Here is a 27537-nt window from a genome sequence, read left to right on the forward strand (position 1 = left end):
AACCAATGCTGCTGTCACTGGCAGGCGTTCTCCGCGTGATTCTAGTACTTGTCGTGTCTAGTGCTTGTTCTTGTGCAACATTGCTTTAGGATGGTAAAAAACTGTAGGGTACAAAAACAGCCCTCTGAAAAAGTGAAGGGGACATGTCTTCCATGTTCCCCCCATAAAGCACATAAAGTAAAAGTCAAGTGGGATGCTGTATAGTGGTTTTATATTAATTGTGGAGTGGCTATGGGAGTTACTGTATGTGTGAGACATGACTGTTCAGGAATTATTGTGGTTGTACTGTTCATAAAAGGAGTTTTTACTAAATTACTATTTGTTCACAGGCACCTCAGATACTGTTGGTTTCATGTTATATTGTCTAATATTGATGTTTGCTACTTGTAAGTGAAGGCATTATTCATGGACTGATTTTCTTGTGTTTCTTAAACATGCAACGTTGCATTTAAAATATCTTTATGCCACAAAGAGGCAACTTACACAACTTTAGAACACTGCACAAATTGTACAATAGAGGACATGGGTGTTGAGAGTTACATACAATTTATCTTTGTTTAGTTCGCAAAGACATAAATTACACAACAAAAAAATGCTGAAATAACGCTTGCTAGAACATGCGCGTAAAGAAATTGTAGCCTATCTTGTAAGCGAATGCATGATCGGGGAGGGATGCGTGTGCGTGAGTGTGTGTGTGCATGTATGTGTGTGTGTGTGTGTGTGTGTGTGTGTGTGGACTCAACTCGGAAGGGGGAGGAGGAGGAGCCAGGTGCACAGGCAGAGTGGATAAGAGACAGCAGCATAGTGGCTGAATCTGCAAACAAGTGAATACAATTAAACCCAGCAAAGTGGCTCGTGGGTGTGGCTGTGCTACCCGCCACGATGGAAACGGACCCGCAAATGGCGGTTTGGTGGGCGTCAGAGTCGAGCCTGTCCCTACTAGCCTTAAAGCAGTACCAATCTTTGGAGTGACGTGCAGGGACAACAATAAAACGAGACACCACTTTTTCTGAACTTATCATAGCTCTTTTAGGCCTTGACAATTAAGAAAGGGCACTCAATGAAATACTTTGCAATTCAAAATTTGAACCCCAGAAAATGAATGTAATACAATAGACGTACTTGCAGTAGTGTTCCACTTTTTAATTGCATCATTATATCCGAAGCGATCGTATACTATAATGTATAATTCACAACATACTTTCTTTCATGACCTTTTATTATAAGCATTCCATTATTATTAGTACCTTGCTTAGCTGATTGCCAGGGATAAATAATTTTGATCTACTGCATATATGAACCACGTGGTGTCCATTTCAAATGTGGTTCCCTGCCCTCTGTAGGGCTACATCCCTATTTGTCAGTAAAATGGGAAAGTGAGAATATTTGTCCAAATAAGGTAAATAGCATTAATGTAACATTTTTATTTTATTTATTTATTTAATTGTTAAATTTACTTTGTGGTGGAATGGTGGTGAGCACATCTGCCTCACAGTTCTGAAGACCAGGATTCAAAACCCAGTGCCGCCTGTGTGGAGTTTGCATGTTCTCCTCGTGCCTGCGTGGGTTTTCTGCATTAATTGAAGACTCTAAATTGCCCGTCGGTGTGAATGTGAGTGCGAACGGTTGTTTGTTTCTATGTGCCCTGCGATTGGCTGGCGAGCGGTTCAGGGTGTATCCCGCCTCCCGCCCAAAGATAGCTGGGATAGGCTCCAGCAGCCCGCGACCCTAGTGAGGATAAGCGGAACGGAAGATGAATGAATTTACTTTGTTTTAACTTGCACTGTTTAAAGCAATAATGTTGTTGATCTAATTGAAAAAGGAAGACCTTTTTTCCCATTTATTTTTTTTAAATATTGAGTATGGACTGAAAAAGTTCAGCTGACGTTTTGTTTCCACGCGTTCTTTATACTCCTGACTTGTATTCTCCAGTTCTTACTTAACATTGATGTCTTCGGTAATACAATCCAGCTGCTTTCTCTGGTCTGATGTGTCATTAGAATTGAAACCGAATGAAGCCAGATGTTTCCTGCTGGCCTCAGTCACTTAGTAGAAGTTTTACTGCGGCTCTGCCTTCATCAACAGAAGAGCTCTTGTTCACGTGACGTAATGTAACTGAAGTGAAAACATAGAAATTCCCTTTTTTTTCTCTCCATTTGCCAGACAGGATCGATTCTTATGAGAATGTCTGTGAGAGATTTGAATTGTGTATTTGGATCAGTTGTAAGCATGCGAAGCAGCAATACTATTGAATATAGATGTACAGAATAAATGACTGTTGAATTGGAAATTGAATAGAAAGTGTTGTAGTGACTCTGACCCAGTTGCCAAAACCTCCCCCACAACTTGATAAGCTACATTCTTCCCTGCGGTCCTGCTGTGAGACAGCCACTAAAAGGACGCCTGGCGTATGTCAAGTGGACCCTAAATTAATTGGCAGGTCCCCTCGAAATCTTGCTTCACGGTCGTCAAAGAGTCCTTTTCTTCCTTAGAACTGATAGCAACCAAAAGGTGGGACCCTCTCTCCAGGGAGACCAAGCTGGGACAGATCGACAATGGAATGCAAATACAGCAATGAACTATTATTACTACTATTCAAACATGCACACAAATGGCCACCCACTGGCGTTTGAGAGTACTGCAACCCGTGGGCTTCCATTCAGGGTTTTAACTGAAGATAAAATGTCCCTTTCCATATTTCACGAACTCTGCAGAAATATTCCAAATGTATGCCTTGATGTCTGTGTCAGTGTGTCAACTTTGCAGGTGCAGCTGTGAGATTTTGAGCCATTATTTGTCTTGATTTGAAGCCAAGCAGCATGAGATGCGATTGAACCATAAGCAGTTGCTTTGCCAAGAACAATTTTAAGCAATCATTCTGTATGCTTGATCGATGAGTAAAGAGTACAAAGTTAGGAGTATTTTATATTAAGATATGATTTTGACACCACTTTTATGACAAAGTTCGTAGACTAAATTCGAGTCGATGGGCATGGTCTTGTCCGGGTTCCTCCATCCCTTAGACACGCCCCCTGGGTATTTAACCTCAGACTCCCGCCTCCTCTTGCTCTCTTTCTTGTCTCCTTTCTCTTGGTTTTCCGTGCCGCCACCCATGCCCCCTCCCCTTCCTTTTGTTCGGGCACACAGCTCGGTAACCGCTAACCTTGGGGATGGAGATACGGCTTCCTAGCCTACGTGGATCACCGCTGTGAAGCATCCAGAGCAGTTGCTGCTGAGGTGCCAGATACGCTCCCAGCCAAACGTGAGTTCTCTGAACTTGCTAGCGGATCCCGGAAACAGGCAGGGAGAGAGACGGTCATATCATCCCAATGAGGCGTGACGAACAACTTAAATTTTTCTTCTTCCGCCTCTTTTGTTTTTGTTTTATTTTTCGGCATCTTTTTCTTTTTCAACCAAACCTGCTTCGTTTTCCTCCAGAGGTGCGCGGAGAAAGACCATCCCCACCGACCAGCTGATGGTGGTACCACACCACAAGCGTTGCTAGGATGTACAATATTATTGCCCATTAATGTTGGGGAAATTACTAGTTACACACAAAATCCCAACTTTGCCCTCTCTTTCTCGTCCGGACTGAACGCATTAAACGCTCAAGTTTTCAACTTTATTCCAGCAACACAGTGTTCTATTTCCCTTTTCAACCAATATACGCTACAGGGTATTGGCAGGGTATAATAGCTGTTTAGTGATTTAACAGCTTCTTGTGGTTGTGAAATTGACTGATGTTCCTGCTGTTGCTGTGGGAAGTCATATTTCTATGAGCGATGTACAGTATTTTGCTATTCACATACGAGTGATGGGAATTTCGTCTCTTTAGAAAACCGTCTTTTTTGGCTCGGCTCACTGAGAAGAGCCATCCCTTTTGGCTCTCAAGCGGCTCTTCAGATTTTGTTGTTACTTCAATTAAATTCTTACCAATTATGATGTAGAATCATGTTCAAAATGAATTACTAATGAAAAAAGTTATCTTTTAGTTCATTCATTCATCCATTTTCCGTACCGCTTACCCTCAGTAGGGTCGCGGGCGTGCTGGAGCCTATCCCAGCTGAATCTGGGCGAGAGGCGGGGTACACCCTGAAGTGGTCGCCAGCCAATCGCTAAATTAAAATATGTAAAACAAAAAGCGTAAGATCAGCATCCAGATTGCTCGTTTTTTAGTTAAGCTTGGTATTGAGAAACATCCATTGCCTCAGTTTTGAGGATCTGATGCGGTTTCCTCTGTCAGAAATGATCTACGCCGTTTTGGAGATGATTCTCTCAGAGGAGACTGACGTTGCCCTCAATGGCACCTTCATATCAGGTTTAATTGCTTTCTCCCCCCCCCCCATTGCACTATTTATGGGTGGACAGTTCTCATGTCCCTGTGCAGGTTGTTTGCGGAGCCAGCTCGATAAGAGATACATGTATAGACCTCTACCTTTGAATTATCAATAACATCGAAATGGGTCCAGATTTTACTCATTTTCCTGCTGTCACTAATTTCCCTAACTTTCTCTTCCAGTGTGTTAGTGTTGTCGCTCCTTCTGGCCCCTTTCTCTCATCTCCTGTTAGTATGTGTGTAACTGCTACCCCCCCCTCTGCTCAGCGCAGAACAGAGACCACGCAGTACATATTGACCAATCACGTGCGGCTTGAAGAGAAAAGAGAGAGAGGAATGGGGGAAAAAAAGCAGCTTTTGTAACCCATCGTTTGCTTCAAAGAGTTTTTTGAGTTTTCTTCACTACCACACATCACTACCATATATGCTTGTTCGTTTGTCCAACTACTGATATTGTTACCATGAAAGTAGTAATGTGTTTGTGTGAATGTTCTACCAAATTATCAACTGAATGTAAAGGTGTTTTACAAATCTGTTCTTTGCCATTACAAGTGAGTCATCATCATAACCTCTAATGAACAATACAAACTTTCAGGTGTCCCCAGACCCCGCCTCACATTAGAGCAGCCGGCTTCACCATTGGTCCCGAGCTTTTCAAATTCCAACTCAAAATCTAGAGCTACTCTCCAACCAGCCTTTGGGCCACCAGTTTTAAATGCTGCATCAAAGCTTCCTGTTAAAGGGTTACCCTCAAACCTTATTGTTTCACCCCTGGGATGCAATGAGAACAACGGACCCACAAGCAAAGGTGAGCTAGTGATGCGTTCTCCCCTTCGACAAAGTGTGTGCATATGGTTGTGCACGTGCGCCTGTGCATGTGCTGACATCAACACTCTCTTCCTTTGTTGAGGTCAAGGGGCACATCTGGTCAGGATATAGAGAACGCAGACACATGAATGACTCTTATCCATTTTCAGGACAATAATGGAACATTCTCTCTACCAAACTAAGGATTTAGAAGATGAAGTTTTTAACAAGTGAATGTTTTGATCATTTTCTTAACTTTTCCATTAAGTCACAGTAGAGTTAAGTAAATGCATTGTACATCGCTACCGCATGAACACCAAGTACACACGTGTCAGTCCATTATGAAGTATTACAATTTTGGATGAGCTTGGAACAGGCGATCATGTATGTTGTAAGTGAAGTATATAGACTTTGTCTGCAAGGATTTAAAGGCATTCTAAAGGGGGAAAAATGAAAGCTGGGTAAATAAAAGAACAAAGATAGTTTGTCATTAAGTACCCCAAATTGTATCATTGTTCTTAAGCAATCATGAACATTTACTCAATTTGTTTTTGTTCTGTAAGTGATAGTGTTTTTTGATGTTCAGAATGTCAGTCCCCAGGGCTGGATTGTCAAAGTTGACAAGCAGAGAGGATGGAGACAATGCTACGATATATTGGAGCGTTTGAAAATTCACATTTGTGGCAAAGCTGGATCTGGAAATTAAACAATGGCTTCATTCACTGCAAAGTGAGAAATCTTTGTAACATACTGTCATACCCACAAACGAATTACTTTTTCACCAAGTTAGGCTAACCCTAAATTGATGGAAGCACAAAATGGTGAATATTAATTAAACATGAGTGCAAATGGTTGTTTGTTCCTATGTGCCCTGCGATTGGCTGGCAACCAGTTCAGGGTGTACCCCGCCTCCTCCCCGATAATAGCTGGGATAGGCTCCAGCACGCCCACGACCCTAGTGAGGAGAAGCGGTACAGAAAATGGATGATCTCTGGAACTACACATCCCAACAACAAATCTCTTTTCATAGCAGAAAAACATCCATCCATCCATTTTCTGAGCCACTTCTCCTCACTAGGGTCACGTGCGTGCTCGAGCCTATCCCAGCTGTCATTGGGCAGGAGGCGGGGTACACCCTGAACTGGTTGCCAGCCAATCACAGGGCACATAGAAACAAACAACCATTCGCACTCACAGTCATGCCTACGGGCAATTTAGAGTCTCCAATTAATGCATGTTTTTGGGATGTGGGAGGAAACCGGAGTGCCCGGAGAACATGCAAACTCCACACAGGTGGGGACGGGGATTGAACCCAGGTCCTCAGAACTGTGAGGCTGACGCTCTAACCAGTTGCCCACCGTGCCGTCCAGAAAAACATTATGCGTGTTAATTTATCACAAAAAAAAAGATTTTGTTTTTGTGTTAAACACTGTTGTGAATTTGTACACTTTCTGGTTATGTTGTCTCTGTTCTAAAATTTTACAGGTGAAAGTGCATGCTCAACAAATCTACCTTATCCAATATATGTAATGCTTGAGTTGAAGCCACTTTCTAATTTAGTAATAAATCTGACTATATCAAGATACAGAACATATGACTTACACTATCCGTGACAGATTTATTTAAAAAGAAACAAGCTAAATATCTGTGTGAGACTATTAACATTTTGAGGACATCAAGGCAACATTGGACTTTGATGGATAGGAATAATTTGGCGGAGAATATTCATCTTTTCTTGGAAATTCAGGAATTGTATCATGTTTACACTATTAAAACACAATCAACTTTTCTTTTATATTTGCTCTGCAAATAACGATTAAATCCTTGCTTTATTATGCTCTAGCTGTCTCATTTACGTGCCTTTGACTTAGTTTCTTCGCCATCTAAATTGTGATGTTGTTTTGCAACATTAACAACAAACCAACAGAGCATTTAAACAATTTGTATTTTTCAGCTTCTCCAAAATCTTCATGTATTGGTACCAGGTCAGCTGAGAGGGCCAGCAGAAGCAATCCTCCAGTAGGCAGTCAGAGTGGGAAAAAAACCTTGGGTCCCACTAGTTCCTGCGACACTGTTACCTGTTTTAACAGCACTTGTGTTACTGCTGTTCCAAAGTCTCCTGCAATGAGAAGCAAAGCTCTGTCACCGCAGTCTCGAACAACAGCCACAGGTATGCTCACTTGTGTGATTGTTTATCAGTATTCTTAACAGTGTTGGGGTGAGAGCACATCCATCCAGGAGGCAATAGGTCAGCGTGGGGGGAACATTCTGACGCTCAATAAATTATAATATTAGTTTTCTGTCAACAACTAATCCTCTTGCACCAAAGCATACAGTCACACTGTCAAAAAATGTAAGCACGCTGTCACACATGCACATATTCGACAATAAGCGTTACAAATAGGTATGCTACATCAGGCAGTGTAAGGTAAACTCAAGGTCCCATGCCATCAAAATAAAACATTTTGCACTGTTTTGTGCATATCGTAGGTCAAAATGAGTCTGTGACATGGTTTAAGTTTCGTATGAAATGCAAAAAGGAGAAAAACGAACAGCTCAGAATCAGGTGTCGCCGTAACATAGAAACCCGACTCATTGTTCAAGTAACCGTCCACTGTGTGGTTGGTACATACCCTCTCAAATTAAATTTGTGTTACACACAACATCCTGTAGTTGTTGTGCAGAATAAAATGATTGTGGGTACATGAAACTTTTTGATAACTCCTGCTACCAATACTGGGACTACGAAAAGAGAGCATGCCTGGAGAAAGGTGAGCGAGGAAGTTGCCTATCTGGGCCCGGTTGTTCAAAGCTCAGTTATTTTTTAACCATTGGTTAAGTAGACTTAACCGACCGTTAGCGTTAACGTTAACGCCACCGTTATCTATTTGTCCTAAACTTGGTTAACTTTAACCGGCTGTTAACTTGACATTAAAGTTAATACACCTCAGGGCCGCCACTAACATTTTACCAGTGTTTTTAACTCTCGGGATGGTGTTCGCGGATAACGATTCACTTCAAACTTGGTGTGTATCATCTCAAAACATGGGACATTAAAAGTTGGGAAAATAACATGTATTTCATAGATTTATTCACTAAATAAGACATGACTGTGATCTATTTGGACATTTGAACTATAATATTTTTTATTATAGTTCAAATGAACTATAAATATTGGAAATAGATAAACATTAAAAAAAAATTAAACATTGCGTCTGTATGAAGCACGGTAACTTGAATAACACTCTTAAAATTTGATTCAAATAGATATAACAAGCCAAAAGAATTAGCTCATGGATTTATGAAGAATAGTTGATTATGTCCCATAATAGTCAGTTTTCAGTCAGAGATATTGACAGACTCATATTACATCCATGTGAAGCACCCGCAAAAGATCTGCTGTCGAGTTTTTGCTGATTTTCTCTGTTCACTGGATCATTGTATACCATTTAAAGTTCGTTCAAAGAGACATGGCAATAATGGTGCATTTTATATAAATATATGTAAAAGTCATTAGTGTTTATATTGATTATGTTATTTCAAAATGTTATAAATAAATTTTAAAAAAAACAATAGAAAGTAGAATGAAACCTAAACTGGCATTCAGTGTAGTAATAATAATAAAAGAGATGAGTTCATTTTATTTGTTTGTTTTTTCAAACCACCCTTATCAAAATTAAACATGGAGTATGATAAATATTTCTTGATATGAAGCATAAAATCAATGAATTGTCTAAAAAATCTCTGGTAATTGTAGGTGATACACCATCTCTGTATTCAATCTTAAGTACAAAACACAGCTGTACATTAATGGAACATTAATGTTAATATTAAATGTAGCCCTCAACTGGCAGTACTCACAAAACCGTTGAACCCTCAGCAATTCAAACAAATACAGTTCAACACATTTTAGACAGGACAGTACATAAATAATTAATAAATTCAGTGAATTTCATTTCAATGTGATACCTATTATCACGATAGACACACCATAGTTGTTCCTGTAGACTATGTTACAGTGTTCAAAAGAATAGTAAGTTTATGGTTGTTTATTCTTACAGAAAAGTTCACCAACATTTGTGCAAAGTCAACAAAATGAGGAATTGTGGGATATATTGGCGCAGACCAGTGACGTCAACCACACGGTCAACTTTGATGGTGTCGTTAACTGACGACGTGATTAACCATGTTTTGAACAACGCATATTTAACGGTCGGTTAGCTAACGTCGGCTGAAGAATTTAACCGGTGGTTTGCGGTTAACCAGTGGTTAAAATAACAGAGTTTTGAACAACCGGGCCCTGTTAAGTACTTGTTACAGCTCTCGGCTGTGGCCTACTTTCCTGTGAACCAAGCTAGCAATAGCATCAGCCACACATTATAGACACTCACTGGGCCTTGTCTTGTCTTCCTGTCTGTCGCTGTCTCGCTCACACTCTCTGTTAAGAAATATTATGGACGATAGCCACCGAGCTATTGTCATGATCTGTGTTTTAGTTTCGATTCTATTTAGTTTTGTTTGATGTTTTCCTGTGTCCCACGTTGGTCATGTCTTGTGGGCTACCTTGCGTCAACCAATCAGCGCCCTCTAGCCACTCGTGCGGTGTCCAGGTGTTCCTCGTCGTCTCGTCAATTTGTTTGTATTTAGTTCCCTGCTTTCTTTCAGTCATTGTTGCTGCGTTGTCGTTTGTCAAATGTCGTTTGCGCTAGCCCATGTTTCCATATCCCGTCATGTTAATTAGTGGTCAGTATTTTGGTTTCCATCTTTCTTTATTTTGATGATAGATTTTTGGACTTTAAGTTAGAATTTAGATTTTCCATGTACCTTGTTTGCCATCTTTGTTTTTGTTAATTAATCATTTTTTGAAATTCCGGCACACCAGCCTTGCTTCCCTCCAATTGGGTCCTCCACTTTCTTGCCTCCCAACAGCTTGAAAACCTGAACCTGACAGATATAGTGTACCACCAATCAGCGAAAAGCTGTTTTCCACATTCAAATTAAGGAGAACAGTGATCCAATCAGAGCAAAGCTTATTTACATATCAAATATTAATGAGAAATCCAGCCGGCTCATCTGCAAGGCATTTTACACAAACTAGAATAATCCTGGGCATTTCCAATCCAAATTATCTTTCAAATCATCAAACATGTTTAAAATAACAATAATCATAAAAATAATAATAATAATAGCTCTGGCGCGGAGCCTTTAAAGACAACACTTAGCTTTAGAGTTGTAAAACAAGTGTGGGAACTTTCCTACATCCAATTGTGTCCTTCCCCTTGTTAGAGCTACCCAGTCGGCACCCCGAACGACTGGTTAGCACATCTGTCTCACGTCTAAATTCAAATCCGGTCTCCCCTGTGTGGAGTTTGCATGTTCTTCCCATGACTGTGTGGGTTTTCTCCGGGTACTCCGGTTTACTCACACATTCCAAAAAACATGCATGCTGGATTGATTGAAGACTAAATGGTCTGTAGGTGTGAATGCGAGTGTGAATGGTTATTTGTTTATATCTTCCCTGCGATTGGCTGGCAGTTCAGGGTGTACCCCGCCTCTCGCCCAAAGTCACCTGGGATAGGCTCCAGCATGCCCCGAACCTAGTGAGGATAAGCGGTACGGAAAATGGATGGATAATCAGTGTTGTCCTGTTCCATTATGATCAGAGTAAACTTTTGTAAACTAAAAGAAACAGAAAATAGAGACAATGTCAATAAAATGGATTATTGATTTGCTAAGCCAAGGTAGCAACTGTGAATAGGCATTGTGAATAGAAAAAAAAATTGAAATCAACATCAAATGAACAGGATGATCTACAATGCAGGTTGTGACTGGCGTTCTCTTATCTCAATTCATGTTTTTATGTATTTATTTTGCTCATGGTGCAAATGATTCATTTTTTTTATTGGGCAGTAGGGGAAACAAACTAGTTTCATCAAGAGTGAAAGACCACAATATATAGTGCAGTCTTTGTAGTTGACTTTTTGAGAATATTTTCATTGTCTTGAATGAAATCAAATCTCAAAACTCAGTGAGGGTGGACTTATTTTGGAATCTGCCTTTACTTGCAGCATTTGGATAAAACCTGCAATGGGATGTAACGTCTTCTGCATCCTCCTTATAGGTCTGAAGATCCCCTCAGTCAACAACCACAACACGGCCAAGACAGCAACAGCTAATCAAACAGCTAAGACATCTTCAACTGTCAATCAGGTGCCGACAAAACAGGCATCCCATTATCCATTGCAAAAGAGCGGCTTGGCAAGGGTCAGTGGACTCAATGGAACAGGTAAGAAATTATGTAAGATCTTCCACTGGTGAGTTGAGAGAGTACAGAAGGCCGTTTTTCTCTTAAGCACTATTTATGGTTTTTGAAGATTTGTTTTTTATACAGCCATTTGTATTTAGTTGTACTAGACAAACAGTAATTTTAGTTTTCACATTTGTTTTGGAAATCTGTACACAAAGGGTATGTTCCACTAATAGAATGTTGTCACTCTTCTCCCTTGTCACAATTTTGAATAAATCAGGTTTGTCTATTAGTCAGAGCAAGAGCCCAACTGCTTTTGAGGTCCTAACCAAAAAGCTTGATGTCGCTGAGACACGTGTTTCTGTCAGTGCTTTGCTGGGAGCCACTTTACGGAAATGTCCTCACTGTGCTTCACTGTTTGCTATGTGGAGATGGCACACGTTCTACTTTTTGTATCAGTTCATACAAGATCATCATTAAAACTGAGCCACATCGCTGTATGTTCCATGTAAGTGGAAGTTTATACAGACATAATTAGTATCCCTCTGCAGTCCCTCTGTAATTATTTCACTGCTCCCGGGACCAGTTTGGAGTGGGACCACATTTGCAGTAATAGTTAATTTGGATTTCATCTTTGTGTGCTGTTTTATGTGTTTGTGGATAAATCTTAGCATGTTTGATGTTATGTCACACAAATAACAACTGGAAGACTAATTGGATCATTTGGAGAAAGGTAATGCAACATCCTGGCTGAAAGGATGCAGAGTTAAAATACCTGAACATTCATTTATGACACTGTAAGTGAAGCTTGGACCTGTATTGGCAGCTTCCCTCCACGTGGTGGCTCTGGTTTGAGCCAGATAGTCTGGGTGCCTCCCCTTTGTGGCCACCTCTGGAAGTCTCTCTGTGGCCTGTGGGACGCTACTTGTCACTAAGAAGCTATCGGCCTTGTGATGCTGTGCACTCACACAAAACTTCAGAAGCTCCGCTCATGTGTCTGATTCTAGCATCTTACAGACCTCTGGCGACAGTGGTTTTCAGTGTGGGGTTTTAAACCAGTCATGTTTCTTTCTTTGGCTCTTTTTGACCAATTTTAATGTAGACTTTATTGATTCTGACATGCAGATGGCTCTGATTTTAAAGACTACTTGGACTGCGCGTTTGAAAAGTCTAATGACATTGTTTATTTATTTATTCCTGCTGCTGCTGCTGCCGAGAGTGCCATCTTTAAAGAATAAGCAATTGCCAGTGGAAGTACTGGATCAGTACCTTGGTTTTCTATAATGATAATAAGGCACTGATTTGAGTTGTTGTTTAAAATGAGTACCTTAAGAAGCATTGTCGATACAAACCTTAATGTTTTTATTCAGATTATTTATTTAATGTTTTTAGTATATTCCTTGGGCAAACCTCCATCCCTCCATTTTCCGTACCGCTTATCCTCACTAGGGTCACAGGCGTGCTGGAGCCTATCCCAGCTATCTCCAGGCGAGAGGCGGGGTACATCCTGAACTGGTCGCCAGCCAATCGCAGGGCACATATAAACAAACAACCATTCACACCTCCGGGCAGTTTAGAGTCTTCAATCAACCTACCACACATGTTTTTGGGATGTGGGAGGAAATCGGAGTGCCTGGAGAATACCCACGCAGCATGGTGACATTATGCAAACTCCACACAGGTGGGGCTGGGATTTAAAACTCTGTCATCAGAACCGCAGGGCAGATGTGCTAACCAGTCGTCCACCATGCTGCATAATACTTGGGCAAACTTATGAACTGTTAATTGAAGGCCATACCAGCCCATATCAGTTTCTTGTTCTTGTGAAATGAGAAATGTTAAGCATTTCTGTCACAATTTTTAACAGTTCCCCATTGTCTGAATACACCAAGAAAATAAGGAAAATACCCCAAGAACAAGAATTACATCACACTTTACACCCACTATTTTTTGCCTCAATAAAATTAGCCTGTTGGAAGGGGGCGGTCTTGTCTCATGCAAAGTGGCCCACTGCTCAGTTAGGTCCCTGTACTGCAGAGCCAATGCCAAGCACAGATTTTGTTACCATGCTGACAAGGGGTGAAGCTCTGGGTTGGCTACTCATTGAGCCCTGAGTCTAAAAACAGTGAGTGTTAACTGGCCAAGTGCACATAAGCGTTAGGAATAAAAATATACATTCTTAATCAATTGTGCATTGAACCTTTACTGCTACTTCACTTTCCAAAGCAGCTGACGGCTGACAGGAGGAGAAGACCCCAACGGGGCTTTCATGGACTAGCTATCCATGATGGCAGGCTCCGTCACCTATATCTGAATAGGAGTCACCCCTCATGGCGACAGAAAGTTTAAAGAGGAAAATATCCCTTGAGTCTGCGAGAGCAGAGGCGGAAGGTGACTCAATGACTGACCACACGGTAACGGACCTAGGAAAGAACACGACAACGTGAAAAAAGAATAATCGGCATGGCACTTATTTCATTCGCTGCCGGACAAGAGCTCCAAACGTGCAGCTCTGACTGGTCCAAGCTAACATTTATCAGAGGCCTAAAAATACATTAAGGGCGAATGAAGTGCTTGATCATGATTTTTTATTATTATTTATTATTATTATTTTTATTATTATTATTATCTTCTAAGAGAAAGGTCAAGTCAGGCGGGTGAAGCTCAGTGGCAGGAAGCAACCCACAGTACGAGCATCAGCACCCCGGTGACTCAAAGTAATTCAAGCACAACATCTGACAATCCAGAACCCAACCAATGGCAGCATGCTATTGAGAGGGAAATCCAATGCCACAGATCCCAGGTGAAGTGGCCAAACAGTCGTAGAAAGAGTAGGCAACATTGCAGACTTTCGCAAGATCATGGATGGAATCCGAGGAACTGTTGAGAAGAAACTGGAGAGAGTGAGTGACCTGATCTATCACTGCAGGGCTGAAAGCTTCGGAACCAAAGAAGCAAAAATGAAGGAAGCACCAGCCTCTCCCAAGTCCAGAAAGCAATGAGAATTTGAGCACCTTGTCAAAGAGAGGAGATATCTGAGAAGACGATGGAAAGGTCTTCACAGGAAGAGAGAGAGGGCATCGACCTCCTGCAAGCACAGCTGAAAGGATGCCTGGGAAGACTACGGAAAGCAGAAAACCTCCGAACTCGACGCAGAAGAAAGGAGAGGACAAGAACATCCTTCTATAAGGACCCCTTCAGATTCGTGAAAGGCCTCTTTACAAGGGAAAAGAGTGGGTCCCTTAAGGTGCCAAAGAGGGAGCTGGAGGACCATCTAAAGGTGACTAACTCAGATGAGCAAAGGCTGGAACAAAGGGAGCTACCATCTGACATGCGCACCAATTCCCCAACCTCAACACCAATTGGATGACAGCCCACCAAAATGGAGAGAGATCCAGAGTGCAGTATGAAAGGCAAGGGCAGCTTCAACGCCAGGGCCAAATGGAGTGCCTTATCGGCTGTACAAGAACACAACAACAATCTTGCAGTTTCTGTGGAAGTGGTGCCAGGGTGGCATGGAAGAAGCAAAGGCTATGGCGAAGAGCAGGGGGAGTGGTAATTCCCAAAGAGAAGGATTACTCAAACATGGACGAATTTCGGCAAATCAATCTCCTCATTGTTGAAGGTAAAATCTTCTTTAGCATTGTCGCTCAAAGGCTTACAACTTACCTAAAGCAGAACAAGTTCATTCTTATGTCAATACAGAAGGCTGCTGTACCAGGTTTCTCGGGATGCCTCAAGCACACGAGCATGATTTGGCATCAAATCTATCCATCCATCCATCCATCCATTTTCTGAGCCGCTTCTCCTCACTAGGGTCGCGGGCGTGCTGGAGCCTATCCCAGCTATCATCGGGCGAGAGGCGGGGTACACCCTGAACTGGTTGCCAGCCAATCGCAGGGCACATACAAACAAACAAACAACCATTTGCACTCACATTCACACTTACGGGCAATTTAGAGTTTAGAGAGTCAATTAACCTAGCATGCATGTTTTTGGGATGTGAAAGGGAACCGGCGTACTCGGAGAAAACCCACGCAGGCACGGGGAGAACATGCAAGCTCCACACAGGCGAGGCCACATTTGAACCCCGGTCCTCAAAACTATGAGGCAGATGTGCTAACCTGTCATCCACCGCGCCGCCCCATTATGGTCTATTATTAAAACAAAATATATGATAGTAGCTGTAGACATGAATGTCTTGATAAGAATAATGGAAAGAGAAAGAGGGGGTGAATAAATGAGTGGGGAAGATTATTCAAATCCCATCCACTCCCCTCCCCCTCGTCTCCATGCAGCATTCCCCTCAGTCTACGTTTGTGTACCGGCTTTCCATATCTTCAAAACTGCAGAAAAATAGCTTTGGACTGTAAATTGATTCTATTGCTCTGTCACATAGCTTTTGTTCCATTCTTTCCGACTAAGTGTAAATGTTTGTGTCCAGCGTGTACAAGCGGAGACGGACGACCAAACCAGCTGCAGCATGAGGATTTTCTCTCCGCCCAGTTCTCCCTCCCTCCCTCCCAGCACATCAATACTACCTTGCTCCTTCCTCATTTGCTCTGTCTTCGTCACCATCTTTTCTCACCGGATGGTTCACGGCCAACCTTGACGGCTGGGAAATCTACAGCTCATTTGGCGGCATTTTCTCTTCATCAATCAGCGTAGCTACTGTTTTTCAGACTGCTTTTTGTTGTTATTGTTTTCAATGACACCCGTGTGGCATCTACATGGATTCAGTGAAGGACAGCGGACAGCGGAACGGATTTCCACTTTTTATTTTCACTTATTTCTATTAACCAGTACAGTTTTTTTGGTACAGAACCAAGGATATTTTGTTTTTCAAAAAACCTGAGATCCTGTGCTCTTCTTCAGCAATCTAATTCAGGTCATTCATATGAGAAGTGGGACATTTTTTACTTGTCATTCAATTTGTCCAAATTTATCTGGGCAGATTCCAAGAAGCCAGCAAGGGCAACTGCTAAAGAAATGAAACAGGTGAGAGGCGCCTTTTGCTGAGACATCTGAACAGCAGCATAAAAATTCACTTCATCTTCCAGCCGCTTTCATCGAACAGAAGAGGATTTTCACTTGTGCAGGACGAGCACAGAAGATGTTATGGTCTCCGAGACTATCACTGTCTGACTTCCATGTGAAGCTGACAGCCAAAGGCCTTTTCCGAAATCTTCAGCTGCGTTCAGGATACAGAAAGAACACGGTGGTCTTCCACGCAGGTCTGCAGGTGTCACTGTCCTCTGTCTCCCCTTAATCATCCCATCAGCCACCTTGTTGTTGATGTGACAAAACTCCAAACCATCTGAGAAATTTGTGATTGTTTTTCACTCATTCATGTCCTTCTTGGCCATGCATCTGGCCCATCCTTTTCCTATGACACCTCTTTGCCTTGTGTTGTCATACAATGTCAGGCATCCCTTTAATTCGCCCTCATCCAGTGTACATACAGGAGATAAATGGGTTGATGTTGAGGGAGACATTAGCTAGCAAAGAAACTCGTGCTGGAGAATCTCTTCATTTTCCCAATGGAAAATAATCCAGTGTAAACCAGTGGCAGGTGCACTCCTTAAGCACGTTTTTACAGTATTTACAGTAACAGTCTTTTACATGGATTCCTCAGACTACATCTACATGTAGACTATGTCCTTCTTTTACAATATTTTTTTCACCTCCTTTGTGATGGGTAATATTTTTCTGTTATTTGTGTTTTTTCTTCATATTTAGTTCAAAATCTGCCTTTAAAATAGCCACTTGCGTCTCATCTCCTCCTGTCCAGCTTTCACATTGGAAACCGTTGTTGCTCCAAGCTGTGGGGCTGTTTATTATTCCCTATACCACCTTCCATAGCCATTGTGGCTATGGAAGCACAATACAGTCATGGGTTTTCTTTTGCACTGCACGGACCTGTGTGCATTTTTATCAGCTTTCTGCATGAGTGCTTCAGCAGTGGCGTGATACATAGCTATGACTGGGCTCCCCTTTTAGCTCTGCTACCCACAGCCTGGAGGGACAGCAGCCACGTGACTCACACACATGTACTACTAACTAGCCAATCATCTGGATCTGGCTTTTCCTAATACATCCACTGAAAATGGTGGAAGGTTTGTGTCTAATGGGGCTGTGGCTCCTGTTGTTACGTAGATATACTGTACACACTATTGCCGTATTCATTTGTAAGGTCAATTGAAAGGGGATCAGGGTTCCAGTTATACTGTCCAAATTTTTATGGACATCTTTGTAGTAGCGTGAGTTTTTTTTAAGTTGTTTTTTGTCTTCCTCACTGTTAAATATGTAAGGTGGTGTAAAAGAATAAACAAACATAACAAAAAGGAAATCCTCTTGTACAGTACTCCGTGATACAGCACTGCATTCTTTATTGCATTGTATTATAGGCTACTATATATCAAATTCCGTCTAGGTTTATACATATGGATCACATTCGGCAGTATGTCGATGTGTATCACATTGGCCAAATGGAGATGTCCATCCCTATATTTTGCTTACGTTCAGTTTACCGAGAAAAGTAAACAAATATTAGCGATTAGTCTTACTTGGTGATTCCTTAATCTTTGACTACACAGGTACACCATCATCGTGTTGCCGTTGTGAACTAATTAATTTCTCCTGAGCCATGTGAGCCCAGCTGCACGTGTTTGGCTGCTATATTTTTCTCCGTCTGAGCTCCACAGACCCACTTCCCCACTGGTGCGTGCCATCACCCTAAAATGTAGGTCAGAGGCTTCAGTCAGTGCACGTGCATAGTGACACACGCACACACACACACACACACAAAGCCCACTGCACTGTGATTCATTTGAGGCCCGTCCAGTTGTGCAGTTGTTAATCTGATGTCAAGTTGTCCCCAGTGCAGATGAGGGCATTAGCGGATGTAGCTGCTAAACTGACTGGGAATTTTTCCAATCTCAGCAGAGAGATGTTCTAATGTTTTTGTCACTGGTTGGAGATGGGCGGCACGGTGGCCGACTGGTTAGAGCATCTGCCTCACAGTTCTGAGGTGTGGCGTTTGCATGTTCTCCCCGTGCCTGTGGGTTTTCTCCAGGCACTCCGGTTTCCTCCCACATCCCAAAAACATGCATGCTAGGTTGACTGACAACTCTAAATTGCCCGTAGGTGTGAATGTGAGTGCGAATGGTTGTTTGTTTCTATGTGCCCTGCGATTGGCTGGCAACCAGTTCAGGGTGTACCCCGCCTCTCGCCCGATGATAGCTGGGATAGGCTCCAGCACGCCCGTGACCCTAGTGAGGAGAAGCGGCTCAGAAAATGGATGGATGGATGGATGGTTGGAGATGTTCTCTGTGAAAATCAAGGGCCTTGAAGAAAAGCCTTGATCGCTTTTGATCTAAAGTCCCATTCAAAATGTGCAAAATTCCTTGATTAAAACATCAGGGTTGTATCAGCCTTTAAAGTGGGTCATGGGGTATTATAATTTTAACAGATTGTTTTGCTGGGCTCACAGCAATTTGGTGACATGTTTTTGTAAGAAGTTTGTTTGTGGCCAAATTAAAGATAAATTGCTCATCAAGAATTGAAACTAAAAGGCAGTCGTAGTCGTGCTTATGAATGAATCTGGATTGTCTTGGTCTTGAGTCCACATCACATGTGTATAAACAGCATACTGTGTGTATATGTACATTTCCATTGGCATTATTGGTTTGCTTTTAATATTTTTTACTTGTTTTGAGAAGGTATTTTTTTCCAGTGAACAAGAATTTAAAAGCAATGTGCTGACATTTATTGGCTAATTTTCATCCATCCATCCATCCATTCATTTTCTGTACCACTTCTCCTCACTAGGGTCCTTGAAATTGAAAATAAAGTTAACTGAACTGGTCACAAACCAATCGCAGGGCACATATAGACAAACAATCAGTTACACTCACGTGCACACCTACGGGCAATTTAGAGTCTTCAGTCAACCTACCATGCATGTTTTTAGAGTGTGGGAGGAAACCAGAGTTTCGAGCGTGGGGAGAACATGTAAACCCCACACAGGCGAGGCCGGATTAGAGACGGTGGCAGAAATGAAGATGTTGAGGTTCTCTGTAGGAGTGAGCAGGTTGGATAGGATTAGAAAAGAGCTCATCAGAGGGATGATCTTTTGGAGACATAGCGAGAGGGAGAAGACTTCGATGGTTTTGGACACATCCAGAGGAGAGAGAGTATTGGTAGAAGGATGATGAGGCAACAGAGCCAGAAGACAGACCAACTCATTGATGACTGGCTATTAAAAATGCAATTAACATCTTTAGAAAATGTTAAATCTTGTGCTCCTCCACTCCTTTTTATTCCATCTGAACTAACCCAAATTGCACCAAATGTTCCAAAATCTTGCATGGGATTTGTTACTTTTTAAAGCCATTTTATGCAGATTCTCATGACATGAAGAACTTCTCCCTCCAATGCACGCTAACTCTAATTTCTCTCAGTCTTGGCTCAGCAGCTCTGCATCAGTGACTGGCAGACCCAAGGTACAGAATCATCACAAACCCAGACAAACAATGAGAAAAATCAACACTTCCAACTTCTCTTTGCACCAAGATGTAGCGTTATGTACGTATGCGTACGTACTCATAAGAAGTGTGTGTCAGCCATTTAGCCAACTGTGGTTGTTCTAATGAACTCGACTTAATGAGCACAAAAACATGAATACATTCTGAAGCTTAACACTTAATATAGTGTTTTTATGTTAAACAACCACTGCAAATTTGCCTGTTGCTTTCTTGGTCGATGAGTCATTTTAGCCGCTTTTTAAGTCCACACGGTCACATAAAGAAACAACAGGCTAAATCAGCTCAATTTCTGTCGTTTCAAATGCTTTTCTCCTTCCCCCATGTTAGCAGTCAGAACTGCCTCCCTTCACCCCCCACAATGGTTTTGAAGGAAAAATTAATTTGCGTAATGGGTAGATTTATCATTAGAGGGTTTGGAAAGAAACAGTTTACATAGGTACTGTATAGACACCTTCTTCTTTCATAGGCCAGCAACATTTACAGCAAAGTGTACAATTGCTTGTTGGAATAAACTTTCCCTTGAAATGAAAAATAAACTTAATATAAACTGCTTTAACAGTTAACTGTGTGGAGTTGGGTGATATTTTGGAAAAAGACCAAATCAAAGTTAGATTTTAGTCACATGCTCTTGGTGATATTTATGGTGAAATGATTTTCAGACCAGTAGTGCACCACTTTTGTTGATTCTACCAGCAGGTGTCAGTATCTTCATAGAAGCCACTCCAAATGAAACGTTCCCTTCCAATTAGGAAATTAGGATAAAAGCACATGTACTTTATTTTTCACATTTACAAATGTTTGGCAAAATTAGTTGGAATTTGCATTCAACCAATTTTGGAACACTAGAGATGTATTTACAACAGCTTTTCCTGCATAGAGCACTGTGTTAACATACTCTCAATACATTGATACATCAATGGAATTATACACATTGTCCTCAAGTTGTCGTATGCAGAGCTGTGATGAATTTGTGCTTTTCATGAGGTGATTTTTTTTTCTTCTGGATTTAGGTCCAATTAAAATGAGACCTTTTTTTGTTTGTTTTAAAGTGTCAGTTTCATCCGCAAACGACTCAAAGGGCACACACTTGACATCACAAAGACATCACTGTACATAAAGGCTCAATCCCACTGTTTACATGGAGCTATGTGCAGATTTTTGGTGCTCCTCTTTTCAGTCAGACGAAGCCTAGCTAGCTGCCTCGGCGAACGATGGCCTTTGTGCGCCCAAATGAGCAACGGTGTGTTTTGTTGCTTGTAGTGGCACTGGTGTGCTCTTCAGGTTATTTTGTCTAACTAAAGTGAGCTTTATTTCCAGTTAGGAATCAACACTTGGTGTGTGAAGCCAGTCGAGCCAATAAATAATTGCCAACTAGCGTGAGCGAAAAGGAGGAAAGCGATGCAGAGTACAGAGATGCACTACTGGGAGATAAGATGAGCATAGGCGGAGATGTTCAAGTTGCTCTCTTAATTGCTTTTCTCGCTGGTAATGTACTCCTTAATGGAAACGCAGAACCCATTTCACACACACCCGCACAGTCTTGCCATCAATACCACACAATCCCATGATGCATCTGTCTAAGCCTAGACAGCCAGAAGGGCGTATTCTCTGATGACAGGGGATGAATGAGACAAATTTGTGTGTTGTTTGTTTGGATTTAATTTCCGTCTTTGCAAAGTTGTCCCTCAGTTGAGGGATGTATTTTTTATTTTTTGTAGAGTCAGTTTAATTTTATCCTGCTGTTGTGTTGACTGCAATATTTTTTTAATGGTCTGACAGTGTGTTCTGTGCGTGTGTGGAAGGAGATTCGCACTATGTTGAATGTTGTGCCAGTCAACCACAAAATAAGAGGATGTCGTTCTTTTGCAGTTGACAAAAGCAAGCCCCGGGATGTCCATGCAAGATCCACAAACAATTGCAGCAGTTCTCCAGTTCCAGCACTTACAGCAGGACACAGGCAACAGGATCCATCTCGAGCGCTGGTATGCAGTCCCTTGATGATCTTCTTTCAATGTATTGTGGTGATTGAGCAGTCTGTGGTTACCTTTCTGTTTCCTACATTGCTTCTTGAAATCTATGCATCAGAAAAAGTGCTATTTTCTGCAAGGTACCGGATGTGGTGAATGCCAATGCGCCAGGGACAACAGTTTCCTCAGTGCCTGTCGCTGTTTCCACCAACACTGGGTCAGGCACCACAGGACCCCCCGCACTCGCGTTCAAAGCAAGACCAGGTTCACGGTCGAGCGCCAAACATAGAGCACGGTTGCAAAATGCGCCCAAGCCCGGTGCGGCCACAGCTAAACAGAACCAGAGCAAAGAGCCGACGGAGAAGAACAACCAGGCCGGCCAGCTTTGGAAACTGCTCATCCAAGCAAATAAAAAAGTGGAGGCTCTCGCTACTGTCGTTCAACATCTCTTCAATGAGGTAAATTGAGTTTTGCATACTTTCTTCTTATTTCTGAGGTTACCAAAGACAGCAAAGGACAATCCTGTGCACCAAGCGTGGGAAAACGTGTGCTCAAAGCAAATTTACTTATATAGCGCATTTCATACATAAAGGTAACTCAATGTGCGTTACGTGATTAAAAGCGTTTAAAAACGGGGGGGGGGGGACTTGCTAATACACCTTTGAAACGAAGAGAAAAATAAAAGTACAATTAAGTGCAAGAAATATTTTAAAATGGAAATGCTCTAAAAAGCATGAGAAAAAAAGGAGTGTTTTTAAGCTGGACTTCAAAACATGCACACTTGGGGCTGACGTCACTTCTGTTGGCAACTTATTCCATTTGTGTGCAGCATAATAGCTAAATGCTGCTTCACCATGTTTGCTTTGGACTCTGTGCTCCACTGTTTGACCTGAGTCTGTCGATCTCAGAGCCCTACTGGGTTTATATTTCCATAAGCATTTCTTTCATGTATTCAGGACCAAAACCATTTTGTGATTTATAGACCAGTAGCAGAACTTTAAAATCTATTCTAAAGCTGACTGGAAGCCAGTGTAAAAACTTTAGAATTGGAGTAATATGACCTCCATATTATGTATCATAGGGGTTTTCTTAAATGTGATATAAAATATATACCTGTCGTTAATACCTATTACAGGATACGTTGTGATATGAATAAATTTTTATTTTGTAGTTAATACACGTTATTTGGTATGATATATTAAATACATGTTAGAATTTGTATGAAAAACGTCTTTGCTCATGTATTGCTCAAGTCTATCCTCTGAAATTATTGATTAACTGAAAGCTAATTGAATAAAACCTATCTATCTAAAGGGGGGTGGGGGTAACTAACTCCAAACACTCACAATAGATGCTGAGCAATGTGTTACGTATTGATCTTCCCACAAGTAGTTTATAGTCAGTATGAGGGGCTTTTAGTGTACGGTACCTGCAGCCCCATTATTCCTCCTCGGACATATTTGAATGAAGCACCTGCGTCTTACTTATCATTAAAGCATTAGTCAACCACTGTTGTAGATGGCGTTGTTTGTATGAGTAAGTATGAGTAGATCATGTTGGTATGGACATTAAGGAACAGGGAAAGGCTGTTCTGGGTCCACACCCAGCTGCCAAATAACACAAGAAAAACATATGAAGCCACGGCATACCCTCCAGGCCCCGCCTCCCCACAAGAAGCTTGTGTGCTATCTCACATGATGGGACAGATGTTTATGTGTTCATGAATATCAGATATGTGTGTGTCGGTTGTTAATTGCAGCACTTTTGAAATAGTTCTTACTTTCATCCCCAGGAGAAACACATTCCTTATTGCATCGTGACTTTGCCTAATTTGCAGCTTTAAAACATTGACTTTGCAAGCTTTATTTATTATCAGATTAGCTCAACTTTATAAGAAAATGTTTCTTTTGTTCTTTGCAAAGGAGTAGATGCTTTTGGGGGGGGGATTGGGACCAGGATGTGGGTCATTCAGAGTCCGGGACATGGATCAGTTGCTCAGTATACAATGTAAGCTCCTAGATTCCGCAGTATGTGTTTGTAGCCTGTTGCAGATGCTGATTACTAAATGCAATTACTGACCGCATCTTATACCCTCCGAAGTCCAGTCTCCAAAATGCAATTTTTCAGTTGACTGATATGATTTTGTTGGGAGTGACTTGAAAGAAAATCTGTTGCAAGTGCTGAGGCTCAATAAATATCTGATAAGCTGGCCGACATACATATACAGTATCTAAAAATCTGAAAATGAAATTAGAAGCTGTTTACAAAAGTACGGGCACTTTTAATTAGACATGGAAGGAGCTGAAACTCTACATAACGACGGACAGGATCAAGGAAGCAAACCTGGTCTAAGCTCTCATATTGCTTTTTAGTAGTACCGTCTGAGGAGTGCCACAATTTTAGAGTTACGCACCGTTACTTGGACCCATTGCTAAAACAGAGCAAAAGGTGACGGCACACTGAAATACACGTCTATACCCATAACAATAAAGACAAGTGCGTGACGGTAAAGACAGCTTCATAGCAAGCATGTGAGTTGCACAATTGACATGTGTTGCCCTTCAAACTCTTGCAGATAGAAGTGCATACGTGATCGTGCGTACTCATTAAACCTTGTCTTTATACATTCTTGATAACGTGCCACATGACACTTCCACAAATTCCTACACACCTCAGAAATAACATCTACTTTGCCGTCTGCTATTGTGAGAACACTCATATGAGTGTTAGAATTATGAGCAGTTGTCATCATTCAAAGAGATGATGAGAGCAAAATATGCTAAAGTAGGTTGTTGCAATCCACCATGTCTTTACCATTATTGATCAAATTAGATGAAAATGAGCCATTTGTAATAATATTAATAATAATAATAATGCATACCCACTTATGAGTTCTTATTCTGGCCAGAGAAAAAGACTTCGCTAAATGTTTACAACACAGACACAATGTACACAGGACAGAACAGCTGTTACAGTAATTCCCTGCGTGTCGCAGAGAAAAAATACCTCTTTATCTGTTGAAAAATCCATAAAATGCCTGTTAAACTGTTTTTGTGTGTTAGCTCTAGAGATGGGTGATTGAGGGTGGAAAGTAGGTGGAGGGTGTTCCCGTTAGTGCAGTGGAGGAATGCAGCCCGCCGCCGCTTTACAATCCCTCTTTGGTGTTTTTTTTTTGTTTGTTTTTTGTTTTTTTTAGTGTGAGATATAGTCCATGAATTCCAGGATTATCTAATCTGCCTCATGCACTCGAAAGATGCCAGCACCTTCCCCTCAGGGTTTTTTTTTGGGGGGGGGGGGGGGGGGGGGCTACTATTTGCCGTTGTCAAGAGGCCTGGAGCTTTTTTAGGATGGCTGACGTTGTCAGGCTACTCTTCTCCCAACGCCCACGTTGGTATTTAAAACACCTTCTTTGTATCGACTGGCTTTTTTTGTGTTCTTGCACAGCAAATGCTCATTAAACTTCAAAATTCTAACTTCAAATTATTTTATTATTATTTATTTTATTTTATTATTATCGTGGATGAAGTTTATATTTTTATTACGGTTCTATACCGTCATCGTTTTCAAAATGTATGGTAGCTAATCTCTACTGTTTGATTTTATATTCTGCCACACGTGAATAAGTGAGTAAATACTGCGACTAGAATTCGACATTTAAATACATAACATTGACGTTGTAAAACATCAAGGTCCTGCATAAAAATATGTTTTCACCAATATTCTTGCCGTTTGTCCGTTCTGAACAATGCTGATAAACAGCCGGAGAAAGTGCTGAGATGTTCCATTTGGTTTTGCATGTAAATGACTGATGGATACCAAAGACAGGAAGTTCAGAATACTTTTGAGGGAGCAAGAGAAGTGGGTGTCAAAATAGCTCGAATTCCTACATCGTAAAGTAGTCCAGACTGGGTGGGCCGTGACGGCGCGAGGGAGGAGGGAGGACAAGGAGCTCAATGGTGAACAGGTAGTGTGTGGGAGGTGTTCAAATGACAGAGTGAGACATCCGCGGTGAGAGAGAGAGAGAGAGAGAGATGGTAACTGTTGTCATAAGCTGCTGAGAGCATGGGGGAGGGAGAAATGAACTCAAGAGACAAGTGTGTGTTTGTTTGTTTTGTGTGCGCGCGTGTGTGAGAGTGAATGACTGTGTCGTTAATGAAAGCATCATGGGCTCCACGGCCAGCAAAGCCCATTGCAAGGCTCCGACTCATGTTCGCAAGAAGAAACGTAAGGTGTGTGCATCTTTTTAGTGTTCGTCACGACTGCTAGTACTTGCGTGGGAACCCTATTCAAAATCTTAACAATAAAATCCTGTGTTAAGAAGAAATGTGTCAAATTAGAGGACTGTATCTTGAGTGTTTCCACCTTCCAATTCAAATGCTGCTTTTCTATCCCGACGACTAAAACCCCCCCCGTTGACATTTTAACCATTAATATCCATGTTAAGTAACGCAATGCTGAACCAATGCCACCGTGAAGCTTGAACTATCCTTATCGTGTTGTTTTATGACATCTGCTTTTACTACCAGCTTTGTATCACTTTGCAGTTGGACTTAAAAAAAAAAAAAAAAAAAAAAGTTTGACTTTGTTTCCTTTGCCGTTGTTGTCTTTTACCTCAATCTGCCTTTTCACTCACTGATCCTTTAGGCAGCAGATGGACTTTATGGCTTTGTGTGTGTGTCTATGCAGGCACAGAAATCCACTTTTTCTGTTGTAAACTGTGCTGCTGCTAAGTTGTTATTTTGTGCTTCTATGTTGGTGAAAGATTTTTTTTTTGAAAAAGTACACCGAATGTGCTCATCTGTGTGTCAGGGAATTCCTCATGTTCTCAAAGACTATTTTTCTGTTAGCAGATATTCCCATTTTGTCATTTGTATGAGGTGTCAACATTTATTTTTGAACCTCTTTAGATTGTGTACCTCATGCAGCGGATGAATGTGTTGTACACAGGTTCATAGCGTAATATTAAGTCTCCCTTGAAAGGCGCTATACTATTATTATTAGAATTAGTATTACGATATTGTCTCATGTTTGATTGTCTTATTCTTCTCTATCTGCAGCGTGAAGAGACTTTAAAGCAGAAGAAGGACCTGTCACTACAACTGGCAAAACTCAAAAATGAGCTGGGTAAGTGTTTCTGTCTCTGTTTACAAATAACACAACGCAGACAGTGTCCCCATTATTTCATTTTTTGATGGTGTGGTGCAATTCCTCACCTTAATGAGGAAAGTGAACGGAAACGCACAGGCTCGAAGTGTCCTGTGTTTATGAAAATTGTATTTACATTGACAGCCAAGGCAACATCCTGCAAACGTTGTGTGGCAATAGATGTGTGATGATAGAAAATAGAGATGTTATTTTGTTGTTGTTGCTCCAACTCAGTAGATCCCATTCGCAAGCACAGTGGCACACATTCATTTGACTCATGCGAGGGCTTCGTTGCGCACTCGAGCGCGGTGCACTTCGCAGTTGGAAGAGGTGAACCTGGGCACAGCACAATTGCTCAGACACGAGCACACGCATGCTTGCCCAACCTGGATGATGCATGGTGCAATGCATGCTGGGAGCTGCACAGCTTCACCGTCGCAACAATAGGCTCCTCGTTATTTAATTTAGAGACTTCAATTAACCTAGCAT

General features: G+C 41.6%; 1 protein-coding gene across 8 annotated transcripts in view; it reads left to right on the forward strand.

Moving 5' to 3' along the window:
- The window catches only part of mtus1b (microtubule associated tumor suppressor 1b), a 74427-nt gene that overhangs the window by 37415 nt on the left and 9475 nt on the right, over positions 1-27537 (forward strand). For 3 of the 8 annotated variants that reach the window (XM_061680538.1, XM_061680540.1, XM_061680539.1), the window contains exons 5-10: positions 4932-5144; positions 7098-7313; positions 11265-11429; positions 21806-21918; positions 22044-22361; positions 26961-27027. In XM_061680538.1, the coding sequence (XP_061536522.1) occupies positions 4932-5144; positions 7098-7313; positions 11265-11429; positions 21806-21918; positions 22044-22361; positions 26961-27027 (1092 nt within the window). Of the gene's footprint in view, positions 1-4931; positions 5145-7097; positions 7314-11264; positions 11430-15621; positions 16389-16450; positions 16625-21805; positions 21919-22021; positions 22362-26960; positions 27028-27537 lie in introns of those variants that run through there. The other 5 variants (XM_061680542.1, XM_061680541.1, XM_061680547.1 and 2 more) reach the window with 5 other exon arrangements.

This window comes from Phycodurus eques, chromosome 6 (assembly GCF_024500275.1).
Source record: "Phycodurus eques isolate BA_2022a chromosome 6, UOR_Pequ_1.1, whole genome shotgun sequence".
Taxonomy (NCBI): Eukaryota; Metazoa; Chordata; class Actinopteri; order Syngnathiformes; family Syngnathidae; genus Phycodurus; species Phycodurus eques.